This window comes from Mastigoproctus giganteus, chromosome 4 (genome assembly GCF_048544385.1).
Source record: "Mastigoproctus giganteus isolate SK-2022 chromosome 4, ASM4854438v1, whole genome shotgun sequence".
Taxonomy (NCBI): Eukaryota; Metazoa; Arthropoda; class Arachnida; order Uropygi; family Thelyphonidae; genus Mastigoproctus; species Mastigoproctus giganteus.
Genome location: NC_143578.1, coordinates 35,174,031 through 35,193,063, shown reverse-complemented (window position 1 = coordinate 35,193,063; position 19,033 = coordinate 35,174,031). Strand labels below are relative to the sequence as shown.

Genomic DNA, 19,033 nt, shown 5'->3' with positions numbered 1-19,033 from the left:
CATGATGCAAGAAAGCAAGCTTATATAGCATCAGCCAATAAAAAACCCCTTATTTCACCCATCCACTCGCTCCACATGTTTGTTAAGTTCTGCCTTGAATCTGTTTAAGCTATCAACGTCTGCAATGACAGATGGAAGTTTGTTCCAGCAACCAACCACCCGCTGACTAAAGGCAAACTTCCGCACATCTATCCTACAACTGTCTTTCCTCAATTTGAATTTATGCCCTCTCAGGCGATTATTCTGAGCAAGAGGAAGAATCCCATCAGCATTGAGCTTGCTCAAACCATTCAAGCCTTTATACACCTCAATCAGATCACCTCACAGGTGCCTAGTCTCCAGACACTGCAATTTGCAAAACTTAAGCCTTTCTTTGTAAGAGCAACCCTTTGTTCCATTCACTAACCTTGTTGTCCTTCTCTGTACTTGTTCCAACAGCTCAACATCCTTCTTAAAATGAGGCCTCCAGACCTGTATACTGTACTCAAAGTGTGGTCTGACCATTGCCTTATACAAGGGGATAATCACCTCCTTATCCCTGCTAGAAAAATTCCTGTATATCATTGACAAAACTCCATGAGCTCCTCGTGCAGACTGTCTGCATTGCAGTACTGTACATTTGTCAATGTTTTACATTTGTTAAACTTCATTTGCCATCTCTCAGCCCATCTGCTCAACTTTTCTAGATCCTGTTGCAGCAGTGTATTATCATTAGTGCCGTTAACAACCCTGATATATCATCATCAATATCATTTATAAATACAGAAAACAACAGTGGACCCAACACTGAACCCTTAGGGACTCCACTAATAACATTAGTCCACGAAGAGCAGTGTCCATTGATTACCACTCTCTGTCTTCTCCCACTCAACCATCCCTTTATCCATTGTAGCAATTTGTGCTCCATAAGCCTCAGGCTTCCTTACACCATATGGCTATTAATAATAATAAAAATAATAAACACACAAATTCCAGTCAATATCCAGGAAATTAAAATCCCCCATTATAAAACACTCTAATTTACTGGCCCACTCTATTTCTCTGCACAATTGCTCATTATATTATACAATGCCACACTGCTCCAATTATACTGCTCATATTATACAATGCCACACTGCTCCAATTTGTGCAGCAGTCTTCCATGTGCAACAGTATCAAAGGCTTTTCTAAGATCCAAATATATGATATCAAAGTTATTCTTTGCATCCAATTCCTTTGTGACTACATCATAGTATCCAATCAAATTAGTCAGACAAGACTTCCCCTTAACAAACCCATGCTGTGTCTGAGCTATAACTGAAGTCTTGTCTAGATGATCCTGCAATGCTTCTTTAACCAGTGCCTCCATTAATTTCCCTGGAACAGAAGTTAAACTAACAGGTCTGTAATTCCCTGTGTCTCCCTTTGATCCTCCTTTGTGGATTGGGGTCACATTTGCACATCTCCAGTCCATGGGTACCTCCCCTGAGTCCAGGGAAGCTCTCATAATTATGTCTAAGGGTTTGCTTACTTCCTTTGCTGCTTCCTTTAATATAACTGGATAGATTCCATCCACTCCAGGTGCCTTTCTTGTGTTTATCTTCAACAATTGCTCCTCCACTTTGCGCTCAGTTATTACAATTTTATCTAGCTTACTGCCAGAGTTGAATACACCTCTGGCATTCCCCTCCCTGAATAACTCATGTGTGAATGTCGATAAAAAATATTCATTTAGTTTTTTAGCTACCTGAGCAGGATCATCAACAGTTGAGCCATCTATATCAAGTGGACCAATCTGATTCATCCCCTTCCTTCTAGAGTTTACATAAGTAAAGAACTGTTTGCTGTTTTTCTTTGCATCTTTTGCCAAATATTTCTCGTAATCTGCCTTCGTCTGTCTAACCTCCTTTGTAACTTGGTTACAGACCAGCTTATATCTATCGTAGGCTTCTGTGTCACATGTTAATTTATATGTATTCCATGCATTTTCTTCCGTCACATGTCTAATTAGTTCATCTGACATCCATTTAGGCCTAAATCTTGAACCATATTTCTTTGTTGGTATGAAACGTCTAGTAGCTTCCAAGATTAATTCTTTGAATGCTTCCCATTTTGAATTTGCTGTTGGTAACATCATCAGTTGGTTCCACTGAATAGAATTTAAATACTGTCTCAGACCACCGTAGTTGCCTTTAAGAAAGCAAAAACCCTTCCCTTTACCCTTGATGGTAGTTACCTCTTTGAGTAAATCCCACTTCAGCACACTGTGATCACTGCCACCTAGTTGTTCCTTTATCTGCAGGTTCTTGATGCATGAAGAATCATTATTGATAATCAGATCAAGAGTATTACTCCCTCTAGTTGCCTCCCGAACATGCTGCTGTAGAAAACAATCATTCAATAAATCCACAAAAGCCTTGCTAGTGTGTGTGTGTCCAACCCCAGGGGCTCACATCTGGCGAGTATGGGCTTGGCACACCCAGGATCCTGAGCTGGATATCATTATTCTTCTCTTTCTTGGTGATTCCTTTCTACTTCTCCTTTTCTCTCTCTCTCTCTCTCTCTCTCTCTCTCTCTCTCTCTCTCTCTCTCTCTCTCTCTCTCTCTCTCAGGGTAATAGGGAAATTTTTTTTTTTTGCCGGTGCTCGATAAGCCTCAGGCTTCCTTACACCATATGGCTATTAATAATAATAATAATAATAAAAATAATAAACCCACAAATTCCAGTCAATATCCAGGAAATTAAAATCCCCCATTATAAAACACTCTAATTTACTGGCCCACTCTATTTCTCTGCACAATTGCTCATTATACTTATCAGATTTATTAGGCCTATAACACACACCTACTCTCATTTTTCCATTCCTAGTGCTTATGTCACACCAAACAGACTCAACATTGCATTGACCGCCAACATCAATTGGATGCACTTCCTTAGATTTTATGTGTTACTGAACTAACAGCAGAACCCCTCCTCCCTTCCTGTCCTGTCTATCCTTTCTGTACACATTGAACTCCCCAAATTTCAATTCTGCACTGCTTATGTCTGTGTGACACCACGTCTCTGATATCCCAACAATATCTGCCTTTGATGTCTTGACTAGCACTTCAAGCTCATCGAATTTATTAACTATACTCCTAGCATTGGTGTACATGCACCTGTTTCTACTCTTAGTTACCCTAACACAGCCCATGTATTTACTTGTTCCACTATGACTCCCAACAGTCCTGGAAATTTCCACTGCCTTGCTTTCCAGGCTGCTGCTCAATTGAATTTCAATAGTAGTAGTGCAAGAATCACTTTTACCTCTGCCAGCAGCTACTATTAATCTATTAGTCCATGTAGCAAGCTAGCAGTTTTCCGACCCACCTAACTCTACCTCATTAGCATCAGCAAATTCAACCCTAACTCACGGCTTTTTTTCAGCATTGTCTTGTACTTGTTAAGTAATTCTTCCAGTCTCCTACTCGTAATATCATTAGTGCCAACGTGTACAACAATATCACCCTTTGATCATCCATCTAATGTTGACCTACGACTACCAGAGCAGAAATTATGTGCCCACAACTTGTCAAGATCACCCATATGCATTCTAAAATAGGCTTTATATACACTGCAGAACTTTGTGCCACCAGCAACATTATGCTTCACCTGTCTTGCACATATATAATGTCCATGGACATAACAGAGAAGATAACTTACACCTAAATATAATCATGAACCTTTTTTCTTACATGATGTTAATATGTTAATTTGAGACTCTCACACAAGAATATTACAATGAATACTTTGACTTACAATGAAATTGTCTTCAAGAAGACTACTAATTTTTTATACTTTAGAAATGACTCTGTGAAGGAAATAGTAATTGCCCGATAAGACTCGACTTCTGACAGGAATTTCATGAAATCTCCAGTATTGTTTATATGGGGGGTCTTTTTTGCTGTGTCACACTCAGAAACTATTCTATTCACCCAGCAGTAATTCACAGTGGTTTTAAGGCAATTTTTTTCTACCAGTTATTTCCTATTACAGGCAACCCCCGTATAACACGGTACTTCTACAACACGGTTTCACTCTAACCCGATTGATAAATTGCAGCAATCCTCACACAACACAGTACTTCTACAACAAGGTTTCGCTCTAACACGGTTTGAGAATTGAGGGAAATCTCGTATAACACGGTATTTTTTGAGCTTTTGTGCTGACAAAACCCTGCTATTATGTTAGATGTAATTTTCAACATTTCCATTCCTTTTTGTGAGTCCCCGCTGTTGACTCACTAGTCGTTATCGTCTTTGTGATATTTTTCTAAAGCACATTTCTGGAGGTCACTACCATAAAACAATTAGCAGTTTCCGGTTATTGGTCTTTTCTGTTAGTGTAATCAATTATAAACAGGTAGTAAACTCGATCATCTTGCATTTGCGATAGTACTGATAGCTGGTTTTCACATTATAATGGTGAAATGTGATTCTCTTTCCATGAAATATTCAATCATATAAAAAACATAAATAAATTTTCAGAAACTCATTACTCTGTATTGTGTTTGTTGCAACTTGTGTGTGTCGTGTTCTTTGTTATTAATTGCTTATCATTTTTACTGTTTTAAATTTCACCACCAAAAAAAAAAAAAAAAAAAGTCAGTGAACGAAATATCAATTAGTATGTAGATATTACAGTACATATTACGCTATGTATGTAAGCTTAAATTTATTTTTATTTTGCTAACTGGAAAATATTCTTCAGATTTTCACGTATCATTTAAAGCAGGGGTCCACTGTATTTTTTTGGGAGATCTCTGGGTTAGATTCTATGCTATTGAATTTGTTTGAGACCATAAAAAATAATTGTGACTTCAAAGAGTGCAGTTCGTGATTTTTAAAGAGAGCAGGAGGTACACGAAATCTATATGCTGCAGAAGGGATTGTGCTTAGTAGTAATGAAAAGGAAGAAAATTAAATGAACGTACATTATCTGACATATAAATATCACAGTTTGTAAGGTAAGACTTTTGTTCAGTTATTACTATTTAAGTTACTACTATTATAAAATAAAATTAAAATATTAAGTTATTACTACTATAAAAATTAAGTTTCCGATAGTTATGAAAAAAAATGGTGTATTTTTGTTAGCTTTTGGAAAGTAACCACCCTTTTTGTACTGGTTCTTAGTCCTGTATAACACAGTTTCACATTACACAAGATTTTGTAGGAACCAAACTACCATTTTATACGAGGGTTATCTGTACATTTCAAGAAATCTCTACTAAATAGAATCATTTTGCGTAAGTTCTAGCAATTGAGAAACATCCTGATCTTCATCTGTACTCATAATACTTTCCCTTCCCATTAAAATCAATGAACGAAATGTCTTCTTTTCCTGATAAAATCTGGATTAAAGCCATGTTTCTATTAGTCCTTGAGTTTATAGACCCTTAGATGAAAGTTGCATTGCCTGTTAGCAGACCTCTTATGATCTTGCCAAATGAGTAGAAGATGTCAGATATATAGGATATCCAGTCATATTTAATATATCGAATAAGATAATATATAAAGTTTCTTTAAAAATTCTATTAGAATGTCAACAGATAAGTGATATGAAAGAGTTTGTTTATGCATGGGTAATGCACACACATAATTTCTACTACCAAGGTAGTTTTTATGCATAATTTTAATTATATCTCATATTGTGAATACCTTCACAATGAGTTGCCATGGTATTGCACTACCTCGAATAAGTAACGCTTCACCTATGGAGAAGACTATTGTTACTTATTCTTGGTGGATACCACCACCCAGACGGCACCGTTTCAAGGCTTTTTGTCCCCTCTTCAGTGGATGGGTAGGTACCTGTTGTTGCAATAGTGACATCCCAGTTATGAAGTATAATTCTACAATATGAGAGACGTCTGATGGTGTGCATGAATGCACATCTTCAGGCATCAGGGGCCAAAAAGCCTTGAAACGTGCCCCCTGGGTGGTGTTATCCACCGAGAATAAGTAACCATGCATAAACAAACTACTTCATACTCTTAAGCATTTAGCCAAGGAATATCTTTTAGATAAGTGATATTTTTAGTAATTGTTTATCTGTAATATAAGGAGTGTATATATGGCAAAAAAAAATGTGGATATCATGGCATGATTATCTCTGTACCTGTATTAACAACAAAGATGCGTAAAATATAATTGTATTTCCTTTTAGGGTTCATCATACATTTATAAGTGAAGCCAAGCATAGATTATTAACTCTGAGCCAAAGGCGAAAACAACTACAGCACCAGCACTCATTACAGGAAACATCTGGACTCACTTCATGTGGTAGCACTGAAAGTTTAGGTAACATTGTCCTTTAATAAATTTCAGATATGTAATTATTTTTCAAAAAACAGTTATCATATTAAGTAATTAGAGTGTACAAAATATTTTGCAGTCAGTAGGATTATATAACTCTGAGTATCTGTCTGTGGAATGCTTTTCATTTTAGAGTTATCCTATTTTAGCGACTAGGGCCACTAACAGTACTATTCATATTTGAAGAACATCATGCCATCTCAAGCTATCTGCTTGAATGGCAAATTCAGTAGTGAGCAATCAGGATGATTGTTCCTCCCCAGGCTTTGGCAACCCCTTATAATAGTGTTTTATGATGTTACGTTGTAAGGTAACCATTTTATTTATATGAAAGCTGGTTAAAAATGTAGATAGATTGAAGTTAAATTTCAGATTAATTTTTAGTTGCTGTCGATCACGTATATTATCATTGACCCCAGAAAAACAATTTGGGGCAAGGATATAACAATGTTAATATTGGATCTGCCGTTGATTCTCTTGACTAAAATATGCAAAAACCAAACATCAGCAGTAGATGCATTATGCTCACTTCACTCCAAACTATCACTAAACATGTTTTTCATTTAGGGTCTCACTGCATAGGAGGATAGAGTATGTAGAGCATAACAAAAGTTCTTATAGACTCATATGTAGAGCATAACAAACATTTTTATAGATTTATATGTAGAGTATAGCAAAAGGTCTTATCAAGAGATAACAAATATAATAGAATTAAATAAGAAAAAATTATTGTTTTTCTACTTTCTGATTGTAATGAGTTTTGAATATACTGGGAGACATCATGGTTAGATTTCTTGCTTGTGGCAACACTGTCAATTCACAACTTCAAACAGTTTCACTTCGGTATATTTACACTATTACAGAATAGTGCATAATAGAATTAGCATTAGTAGAGGCATATGATGCAAGAAAGCAAGCGTATGGGTCGGAAAACTGCTAGCTTGGGGGGGGGGATACAGGGACTAATAGATTAACAGTAGCCACTGGCAGAGGTGAAAGTGATTCTTGCACTGCTTCTATTGGAATGAGCAGCAGCCTGGAAAACAAGATGCAGGGTATTTCTGAGACTGCTGGGAGTCATTGCGGTACAAGTAAACACATGGGTTGTGTTAGGGTAGCTAAGAATAGGAACAGGTGCATGTATACTTGGGTGTACACCAATGCTAGGAGTTTGGTAAATAAATTTGATGAATTTGAGGTATTGCTCAAAACAAAGGCAGATATTGTTGGGATATCAGAGACGTGGTGTCACACAGATATAAGGAATGCAGAACTGGATTTTGGGGAGTACAATGTGTACAGAAAGGATAGGAAGGGAGGAGGGGTTATGCTATTAGTTAAGAAACACATAAAATCCAAGGAAGTGAAGCCAGTTGACATCGCTGGACAGTGCAGTGTCGAGTCAGTTTGGTGTGACATAAGCATTTGGAGATCAAAATTGAGAGGAGGAGTGTGCTATAGGCCTAATGACTCTGATGAGTATAATAAGAAACTGTACAGGGAAATAGAGTGGGCCAGTAAATCAGAGAGTCTTATAATGGGGGATTTTAATTTCCCAGATATTGACTGGAATTTGTGGTTTGGTCACTCACACACTAGCAAGGCTTTTGCGGATTTATTGGATGATTGTTTTCTACATCAGCATGTTCGGGATGCAACTAGAGGGGAGTAATACTCTTGATCTGATTATCAGTAGTGATTCTTCATGCATTAAGAATCTGCAGATAAAAGAACCACTAGGTGGCAGTGAGCCCAGTGTGCTGAAGTGGGATTTACTCAAAGAGGTAACTACCATCGGGGGTAAAGGGAAGGGTTTTTGCTTTCGTAAAGATGACTACAATGGTCTGAGACAGTATTTAAATTCTATACAGTGGGACCAGCTGTTACCAACAGCAAATTCAAAATGGGAAGCATTCAAAGAATTTATCTTGGAAGCTACTAGGCTTTACATACCAACTAGGCACCTCCGTAGCCAGGTGGGCAGGAGCAGCAGTGCGTAACACACGCTTCTTGATTAGACCGGGGTTTGAGCCCGTGACCACCAAATACGGAGGATGCAGAAAGGTCAGGGAATGACCACCACATATCTCTGGAGCAATATGTCCTTAGTTGCTAATGCTCCTAAAAAAAAAAAAAAAACATACCAACTAAGAAATATTGTTCAAGGTTTAGGCCTAAATGGATGTCAGATGAACTAATGAGACATATGGCAGAGAAGAAAAATGCATGGGATACATATAAATTAATGGGTGACATGGAAGCATATGATAGATATAAGCTGGTCTGTAACCAAGTCACAAAGGAGATTAGGCAGACAAAGGCAGATTATGAGAAATACTTGGAAAAGGATGCAAAGAAAAACAGAAAAGAGTTCTTTACCTATGTAAACTCTAGAAGGAAAGGATAAATCAGATTGGTCCACTGCATATTGATGGTTCAACTGTTGATGATCCTGCTCAGGTGGCTAACAAAATGAACGAGTATTTTTCATCTACATTCACACATGAGGAGTTATTCAAGAAGGGGAATGCCAGAGGTGAAGTAAACTCTGGCAGTGAGGTAGATGATTTTGTAATAACTGAGAGGAAAGTGGAGCAGAAATTGTTGAGGATAAACATAAAAAAAAGGCACCCGGGGTGGATGGGATCTATCCAGTTATATTAAAGGAGGCAGCAAAGGAAGTAAGCAAACCCTTAGCCATAATTATCAGAGCCTCTTTGGACTCAGTGGAGGTACCCATAGACTGGAGATGTGCAAATGTGACCCCAATCCACAAGGGAGGATCAAAGGCCGACACAGGTAATTACAGACCTGTTAGTTTAACTTCTGTTCCAGGGAAATTAATGGAGGCGCTGGTTAAAGAAGTATTGCAGGATCATCTAGACAAGACTTCAGTTATAGCTCGGACACAGCATGGTTTTGTTAAGGGAAAGTCTTGCATGACCAATTTGATTGGATACTATTATGCAATCACAAAAGACTGGATGCAGGGAATAACTTTGATATTATATATTTGGATCTTAGAAAGGCTTTTGATACTGTTGCACATGGAAGACTGCTGTACAAATTGGAGCACTGTGGCATTGGAGGCAAATTGCTGCTATGGATAAAGGGATGGTTGCGGGGGAGAAGACAGAGAGTAGTAATCAATGGACACTGCTCATCGTGGACAAATGTTATTACTGGAGTCCTTCAGGGTTCAGTGCTGGGTCCATTGTTGTTTTCTGTATTTATAAATGATATTGATGTTGTTATATCAAGCTTAATTTCCAAATTTGCAGACGATACAAAGGTTGGCAGGTTTGTTAAGGACACTACTGACAGTATGCTGCTGCAACAGGATCTGGAAAGGTTGAACAGATGGGCTGAGAGGTGGCAAATTAAGTTTAACATTGACAAATGTAAAGTACTACATATGGGAAACAGTAACCCCAGAGCAATGTATCAACTCTGTGGTACTACACTGACAGTGGTAGAGAATGAAAAGGACCTGGGGGTAACTCTACTCTGAGACTGATAGTGTCACTGATATTGTCACAGCGGCAGCCAAAACTTAAGAAGGATGCAGAGCTGCTGGAACAAGTACAGAGAAGGACAACAAGATTAGTGAATGGAACAGAGGGTTGCTCTTACAAAGAAAGGCTTAAGTTTTGCAAATTACAGTGTCTAGAGACTAGGCACTGGCGATGTTGTTATTTGGTTTTTAGGAGCATTAGCAACTAAGGCCATATTACTCCAACCGGCGAGGTGATCTGATAGAGGTGTATAAAGCCTTGAATGGTTTGAGCCTGCTCAGTGCTCATGGGATTCTTCCTCTTGCTCAGAATAATCACCTGAGAGGGCATAAATTCAAATTGAGGAAAGACAAATGTAGGATAGATATGCGGAAATTTGCCTTTAGCCAGCGGGTAGTTGGTTAGTGAAACAGACTTTCATCCCTTGTTGTGGAAGTTGATAACCTAAATAAATTTAAGCCTCAGCTGGACGGGTATTTCGAACGAATGGAGGGGTGAAATGGGAGTGGTTTTTCTTTTCTTTTTTTTTTTTTTTTAGGTGATACTGCATAAGCTTGCTTTTTTGCATGATATGCCTCTACTAATGCTAATGCTAAATAGCATCAGCCAAAAAAAAAAAAAAAATTATGTACCAGGTACATTAATGAGTTGCTGCCACTCTACTCTGAAACTGATAATGTCACAGCTGCAGCCTGTGAAGACCAAACGTCTTCACTGCAGGAACTCATTATGAAACTGGTACAGTAAAATAAATTATATAATATCGGTGTAAATACACCATAGTTAACCCATATATTTGAGCTACGGTTGTAGCGTAGAAGGCATCGTTTTAAATGTATCTCATAATGTGGTCGCCTTCACAACAAGATAGCTACTATTGAATTACTTCAAATAAATAACGCTTCTCTAGTAGAGAAGACTACTGTTATTTATTTTCAGCGTACCACCACCCAGACGATCGTTTCGAAGCTTTTTGGCTCCGTCATCAGTGGGCGGGTAGGTAATACAATATGCCATCTCAGTTGCGAAGTTATATCCACATTATGAGAGATGCCAGAAGGGTGTGGTGGTAATGTATTTGGAAAATTAAATGCACTAGGCATAATCCTTATGGGTTTTGATAATTAACTATATAATATCGGTGTAAATACACCATAGTTAACCCATATATTTGAGCTACGGTTGTAGCGTAGAAGGCATCGTTTTAAATGTATCTCATAATGTGGTCGCCTTCACAACAGTGCATTTAATTTTCCAAATACATTACCACCACACCCTTCTGGCATCTCTCATAATGTGGATATAACTTCGCAACTGAGATGGCATATTGTATTACCTACCCGCCCACTGATGACGGAGCCAAAAAGCTTCGAAACGATCGTCTGGGTGGTGGTACGCTGAAAATAAATAACAGTAGTCTTCTCTACTAGAGAAGCGTTATTTATTTGAAGTAATTCAATAGTAGCTATCTTGTTGTGAAGGCGACCACATTATGAGATACATTTAAAACGATGCCTTCTACGCTACAACCGTAGCTCAAATATATGGGTTAACTATGGTGTATTTACACCGATATTATATAGTTAATTATCAAAACCCATAAGGATTATGCCTAGTGCATTTAATTTTCCAAATACATTACCACCACACCCTTCTGGCATCTCTCATAATGTGGATATAACTTCGCAACTGAGATGGCATATTGTATTACCTACCCGCCCACTGATGACGGAGCCAAAAAGCTTCGAAACGATCGTCTGGGTGGTGGTACGCTGAAAATAAATAACAGTAGTCTTCTCTACTAGAGAAGCGTTATTTATTTGAAGTAATTCAATAGTAGCTATCTTGTTGTGAAGGCGACCACATTATGAGATACATTTAAAACGATGCCTTCTACGCTACAACCGTAGCTCAAATATATGGGTTAACTATGGTGTATTTACACCGATATTATATAGTTAATTATCAAAACCCATAAGGATTATGCCTAGTGCATTTAATTTTCCAAATACATTACCACCACACCCTTCTGGCATCTCTCATAATGTGGATATAACTTCGCAACTGAGATGGCATATTGTATTACCTACCCGCCCACTGATGACGGAGCCAAAAAGCTTCGAAACGATCGTCTGGGTGGTGGTACGCTGAAAATAAATAACAGTAGTCTTCTCTACTAGAGAAGCGTTATTTATTTGAAGTAATTCAATAGTAGCTATCTTGTTGTGAAGGCGACCACATTATGAGATACATTTAAAACGATGCCTTCTACGCTACAACCGTAGCTCAAATATATGGGTTAACTATGGTGTATTTACACCGATATTATATAGTTAATTATCAAAACCCATAAGGATTATGCCTAGTGCATTTAATTTTCCAAATACATTACCACCACACCCTTCTGGCATCTCTCATAATGTGGATATAACTTCGCAACTGAGATGGCATATTGTATTACCTACCCGCCCACTGATGACGGAGCCAAAAAGCTTCGAAACGATCGTCTGGGTGGTGGTACGCTGAAAATAAATAACAGTAGTCTTCTCTACTAGAGAAGCGTTATTTATTTGAAGTAATTCAATAGTAGCTATCTTGTTGTGAAGGCGACCACATTATGAGATACATTTAAAACGATGCCTTCTACGCTACAACCGTAGCTCAAATATATGGGTTAACTATGGTGTATTTACACCGATATTATATAGTTAATTATCAAAACCCATAAGGATTATGCCTAGTGCATTTAATTTTCCAAATACATTACCACCACACCCTTCTGGCATCTCTCATAATGTGGATATAACTTCGCAACTGAGATGGCATATTGTATTACCTACCCGCCCACTGATGACGGAGCCAAAAAGCTTCGAAACGATCGTCTGGGTGGTGGTACGCTGAAAATAAATAACAGTAGTCTTCTCTACTAGAGAAGCGTTATTTATTTGAAGTAATTCAATAGTAGCTATCTTGTTGTGAAGGCGACCACATTATGAGATACATTTAAAACGATGCCTTCTATGCTACAACCGTAGCTCAAATATATGGGTTAACTATGGTGTATTTACACCGATATTATATAGTTAATTATCAAAACCCATAAGGATTATGCCTAGTGCATTTAATTTTCCAAAGTAAAATAAATGGAATGGAATTTTTCATTGTACTAGTGTACAATGAAATAATTCGTATAAAATATATTATAATAACACTAAAATTATTAGTCTATGGTAACTGAAATGAGCTATATAATTTTGACACTCAAATGATTTTGATTCCTGAGTGAATACTCCATCGATTGTCATTCCATTACATGTAGTATTTACTAAATTATTTGACTTAATATCTAAATTGAAGACACCTTTCATAAATTTACAAAACTTCTTTCTAGCCTCAGAATTTAATTCTAGATTGAAATCACCAGCGAGAACTATAGGATACGATCAAGTGGCTCTTCCAATAATTTTGCACCTTCAGTGGAATACGGCATCAAATTCTTGTTTATGAATTTTTGAATTATATCTAATGACATCCCTGGGAAGATGTATATGGCAACGATGAAAATAGATTCACTATTGAATTTGCACAGAGACTCACAAATGTCTCCAATTTCATCTGATACCGCTGTTGCATTGCTGCTATTATGTCATGCAAAGATATGTGGTGTATTGATGATAGTTGAACCTTCACATTGATATATCGCAATACCACCACTACGAACATCTGATCTTTTAAATTGAATCACACATTGGAATGGTTTAAGTAATATATGTTCATCATTATCCAACCATGTTTCACTTAATATCAATATTTTGGATTGCTGTAAGATTGTGTCTGTTTCGATATCTCAAACATGGGCCCGTAAACTTTGTACGTTTGTTGACGATATAGATATACCCACTTTGTATGAAATCTTGCCGTTCATCCTGTAGAGATGGTAGCTTATTATTTTTCAAGCGAACTAGTTCAGCATGAAGTTCTGTATTATTAGTAGCTTTGCCGTGGTGAAATGTGAAATTGTCATGGGGATTTGTAATATATAAACCTTACAATGAGGTTACTCGAGATAACGTCATGTATATAAGTTGCTGTTGATGATCTTTCTCATAATTATATACAACTTTGTTGAAGGTCTCTCTTTGAGATTTATGTATAGTCAAAGCACAAGCACATGCTAAAGGAAATTGTGTATGTCTACATGATAATTTCTTATTATTCTTGAATGGAATCGTAGTTGATCGTTTTATAATAGTTACAAATTGACTAAGTAAATGTTTATCTTTCACGTATTGTTTATAACGAGATTGAAGGCTATGTCCTATTTTTGACTCAGGAAATTTCATCCATACTCGTTTAACTGTTTCGTCATCCTCAAATTCGAAATATACTAAAGTACTGATTGCACTGTTTACCAATCTATCGACTACATTATATTTATAGCAATCATGTACGGTTTTCCTTTCAATAATGGTAGAATGTATAGAAGTCCTGCAGTTTCAGTCACTGACATTTTATGAATTTTATTTCAAATCTCTTGCGGACATAAATTAGTAGCATCTTCTTTGGTAACAAATCTTGATTCTATAATTTTAAGTTCATCTGGTAATAACACTTCTCCGTTGCCTATTTTTGTAAGAATTTTAGAAAATATACTATCGGACTGTCGAACAACTTGCACTAATTCATGAAATTGTATTGAATGCCATAATTCTGGAGCAATCTCTAATGACTCGTTTATAAATTCTTTAGATTCCAATATAGAACAAGTAATGTTAGCTGTTATTCCTACTGATTTAAATGCAATTTGCAAATTTAAACGCATTCACATAATTTTCATTGCCAAAATGTTGGAGAGTTATTATGCGATGATCAGTTCTACAAATTTCACTCGATGCCATCATAAAGGGAGTAATTTACAATTCATTTTTAAAATTTCATGCATGTCCCAAATATATTGCTGGAAAAGAAAGTTCTGCATGTATATCAAATATGAAACTTATTATTATTATTAGCTATATGGTGCAAGGAAGCCTGAGGCTTATGCTGCACCAGCCAAAAAACAAAAAAAAAAAAATTCCCGAGTTACCCTGAGAGAGAGAGAGAAGTAGAAGGGAATCACCAAGAAAGAGAAGGATGATGATATCCAGCTCAGGATCCTGGGTGTGCCAAGCCCAAACTCACCAGATGTGAGCCCCTGGGATCAACTTGTTGGGGATGATTTTTGACCCGGTGCTATACATAAATATTTATCTTCAGACCATAATAATGTTTGTTGTTGAATTAACAATAGTTCATCATCATTGTTGACAGGTTCCACAATTTCATCTGAATGTACCTGTTCACTATCGTCATTTGTCCCCAAGAAATTGTCACTCACATTTATGCCATAGATATACAAAGGTGAATTTATCAAATACCATAACCATATTTTCACTGTTTTCTTCTGCACACATCCTTGTAGATATGATGATTTATGTATGAATCTTCGTTTTATATGTACATTAATGACATAATCATCATCTAATTCTCTAGGTAATTGATGATTATTACTTGTCCAATGATCCCATATTTCCGTGTTCATAACGTAAATGACGAATTTGTTTAAAGGGTAATCGTGGTGATATCAAACGCTCAGTTACAACATCCAGTGGAGGCAAATGAGTAGGATATGTTGGATATATAAATCCATTTAACGTGGCCATAGTTGGTATCCGTCCCTCTTTTAATGAAGTATGACATGTATTACACATCATGAAAGTACTCACTTCTTGTAAATGAAATACATTTTGAAGTAATTCATGTGAAGTTGTTGGAAATGGTTTCAAATCTAATCGAAATCATAAATGATCACAAACATTACAACTAAATCCAAATGGGTTTTTGTACACTAGTTTTTCAAACTCGCTGTCAGCTCGTGTAGGCACTATAGGGATGTAATCAGGAATCTCATTATTAGCCATTTCTAATTTTGCTTTTTTTCATGCACGATATTCCTTCATTCATTCTGCTGGAGTTTTAGATTCCTGATAAGTATCAGGCATAGTAGACCTCTGTGGTTCAATTTAGCATTAGCATTAGTAGAGGCATATGATGCAAGAAAGCAAGCTTATTCAGCATCAGCCAAAAAAAAAAAAAAAAAAACACACCACTCCCATTTCACCCCTCCGTTCGCTCGAAATACCTGTCCAGTTGAGCCTTAAATTTGTTTAGGCTATCAACTTCAACAACAAGTGATGGAAGTCGGTTCCACCAACCAACCACCCGCTGGCCAAAGGCAAATTTCCACACATCTATCCGACATCCGTCCTTCCTCAATTTGAATTTATGCCCTCTGAGCTGATTATTCTGAGCAAGATGAAGAATCCCATTGGCATTGAGCATGCTCAAACCATTCAAAGCCTTATACACCTCTATCAGATCACCTCGCCGGTGCCTAGTCTCCAGACTCTGTAATTTGCAAAACTTAAGCCTTTCTTCGTAAGAGCAACCCTTTGTTCCATTCTCTAATCTTGTTGCCCTTCTCTGTACCCGTTCCAGCAGCTCTACATCCTTCTTGAAATGAGGCCTCCAGACCTGTATACAGTACTCAAGATGTGGCCTAACCATTGCCTTATACAAGGGAATAATCACCTCCTTATCCCTGCTAGAAAAATTCCTGTATATCATTGACAAGACACCATGAGCTACTCTTGCAGCTCGTCTGCACTGCTCAGAGAACTTCATATCTGCCTGCACAATTACCCCCAGGTCCTTTTCATTCTCCACCACTGTCAGTGTAGTACCACAGAGTTGATACGTTGCTCTGGGGTTACTGTTTCCCATATGTAGTACTTTACATTTGTCAATGTTAAACTTCATTTGCCACTTCTCAGCCCATCTGTTCAACCTTTCCAGATCCTGTTGCAGCAGCATAGCGTCAGTGGTGTCCTTAACAACCCTGCCAACTTTTGTATCATCTGCAAACTTGGACATTAAACTTGATATCCTATCATCAATATCATTCATAAACACTGAAAACAACAACAGACCCAACACTGAACCCTGAGGAACTCCACTAATAACATTAGTCCACGTTGTGCAGTGACCATTGATTACCACTCTCTGTCTTCTGCCACTCAACCATCCCCTTATCCATAGCAGCAATTTGCCTCCAATGCCACACTGCTCCAATTTGTGCAGCAGTCTTCCATGTGCAACAGTATCAAAAGCCTTTCTAAGATCCAAATATATAATATCAAAGTTATTCCCTGCATCCAGTTCTTTTGTGACTACATCATAGTATCCAATCAAATTGGTCAGGCAAGACCTGCCCTTAACAAAACCATGCTGCGTCTGAGCTATAACTGAATTCTTGTCTAGATGATCCTGCAGTGCTTCTTTAACCAGTGCCTCCATTAATTTACCTGGAACAGAAGTTAAAATAACAGGTCTATAATTACTTGTGTCAGCCTTTGATCCTCCTTTGTGAATTGGGGTTACATTTGCACATCTCCAGTCTATGGGTACCTCCCCTGAGTCCAAAGAAGCTCTCATAATTATGGCTAAGGGTTTGCTGACTTCCTTTGCTGCCTCCTTTAATATAACTGGATAGATCCCATCCACCCCAGTTGCCTTTTTTATGTTTATCCTCAACAACCTCTCCTCCACTTTCCTCTCAGTTATTACAAAATCATCCAGCTCACTGCCAATGTTTACTTTACCTACATCATTCTCCTTCCTGAATAACTCCTCATGCGTGAATGTAGATGCAAAATACTCGTTTAGATTGTTAGCCACCTGAGCAGGATTTTCAACTGTTGAACCATCAATATCCAGTGGACCAATCTGATTCATCCCTTTCCTTCTTGAGTTTAAATATGTAAAGAACTCTTTTCTGTTTTTCTTTGCATCCTTTGCCAAGGATTTTTCGTAGTCTGCCTTTGCCTGCCTAATCTCCTTTGTGACTTGGTTACAGACCAACTTATATCTATCATAGGCTTCCATGTCGCCCATTAATTTGTATGTATCCCATGCATTTTTCTTCTCTGCCACATGTCTCATTAGTTCATCTGACAACCATTTAGGCCTAAACCTTGAACAATATTTCTTAGTTGGTATGTAAAGCCTGGTAGCCTCCAAGATTAGTTCCTTGAATGCTTCCCATTGTGAGTTTGCTGTTGGTAACATCATCAGTTGGTCCCACTGTATAGAATTTAAATACTGTCTCAGACCATCATAGTCGCCTTTACGAAAACAAAAACCCTTCCCTTTACCTCTGATGGTAGTTACCTCCTTGAGTAAATCCCACTTCAACACACTGTGATCACTGCCACCTAGTGGTTCATTTGTCTGCAGATTCTTAATGCATGAAAAATCACTACTGATAATCAGATCAAGAGTATTGTTCCCTCTTGTTGCCTCACGAACATGCTGATGTAGAAAACAATCATCCAATAAATCCACAAAAGCCTTGCTAGTGTGCGAGTGACCAACCCACAAATTCCAGTCAATATCTGGGAAATTAAAATCCCCCATTATAAGACTCTCTGATTTACTGGCCCACTCTATTTCCCTGTACAATATCTTATTATACTCATCAGAGTCATTAGGCCTATAGCACACTCCTACTCTCAATTTTGATTTCCCTATGCTTATGTCACACCAAACTGACTCGACACTGCCCTGTCCATCGATGTCGACTGGCTTCACTTCCTTGGACTTTATGTGTTTCTTAACTAATAGCATAACCCCTCCTCCCCTCCTGTCCTGTCTATCCTTTCTATACACATTGTATTCCCCAAATTCCAGTTCCGCATTCCTTATATCTGTGTGACACCACGTCTCTGATATCCCAACAATATCTGCCTTTGATGTTTTGAGCAATACCTCAAATTCATCAAATTTATTTACCAAACTCCTAGCATTGGTGTACACGCAGGTATACATGCACCTGTTTCTATTCTTGGCTACCCTAACACAACACAATTTAATTATTATCCGGAATAGTTTGAATTTCTAATTTCCTTTTTTTTTTTTTTTTCATTCACAATATTCCTTCATTATTTCAGCTCAAGTTTTTTTGGGTGCATTTTGAGAACTCCCAGGTATAACGAAACACTCTTGTTGAATTTTATCTGTATTCACATTTCTTTCCAACTTCCCTTTCTTTGTTTCACGATATTCCTTCAAATGCTGGGCTGTAG

General features: G+C 37.6%; 1 protein-coding gene across 1 annotated transcript in view; it reads left to right on the top strand.

Annotated features, from left to right (window-relative positions):
- LOC150086619 (CDK5 and ABL1 enzyme substrate 2-like) overlaps positions 1-19,033 on the top strand; it is a 142,471-nt gene that overhangs the window by 24,140 nt on the left and 99,298 nt on the right. Inside the window, exon 2 of the mRNA XM_090372205.1 lies at positions 6,188-6,321. Coding sequence (XP_090228331.1) covers positions 6,188-6,321 — 134 coding nt within the window. The remainder of the gene's footprint in view (positions 1-6,187; positions 6,322-19,033) is intronic.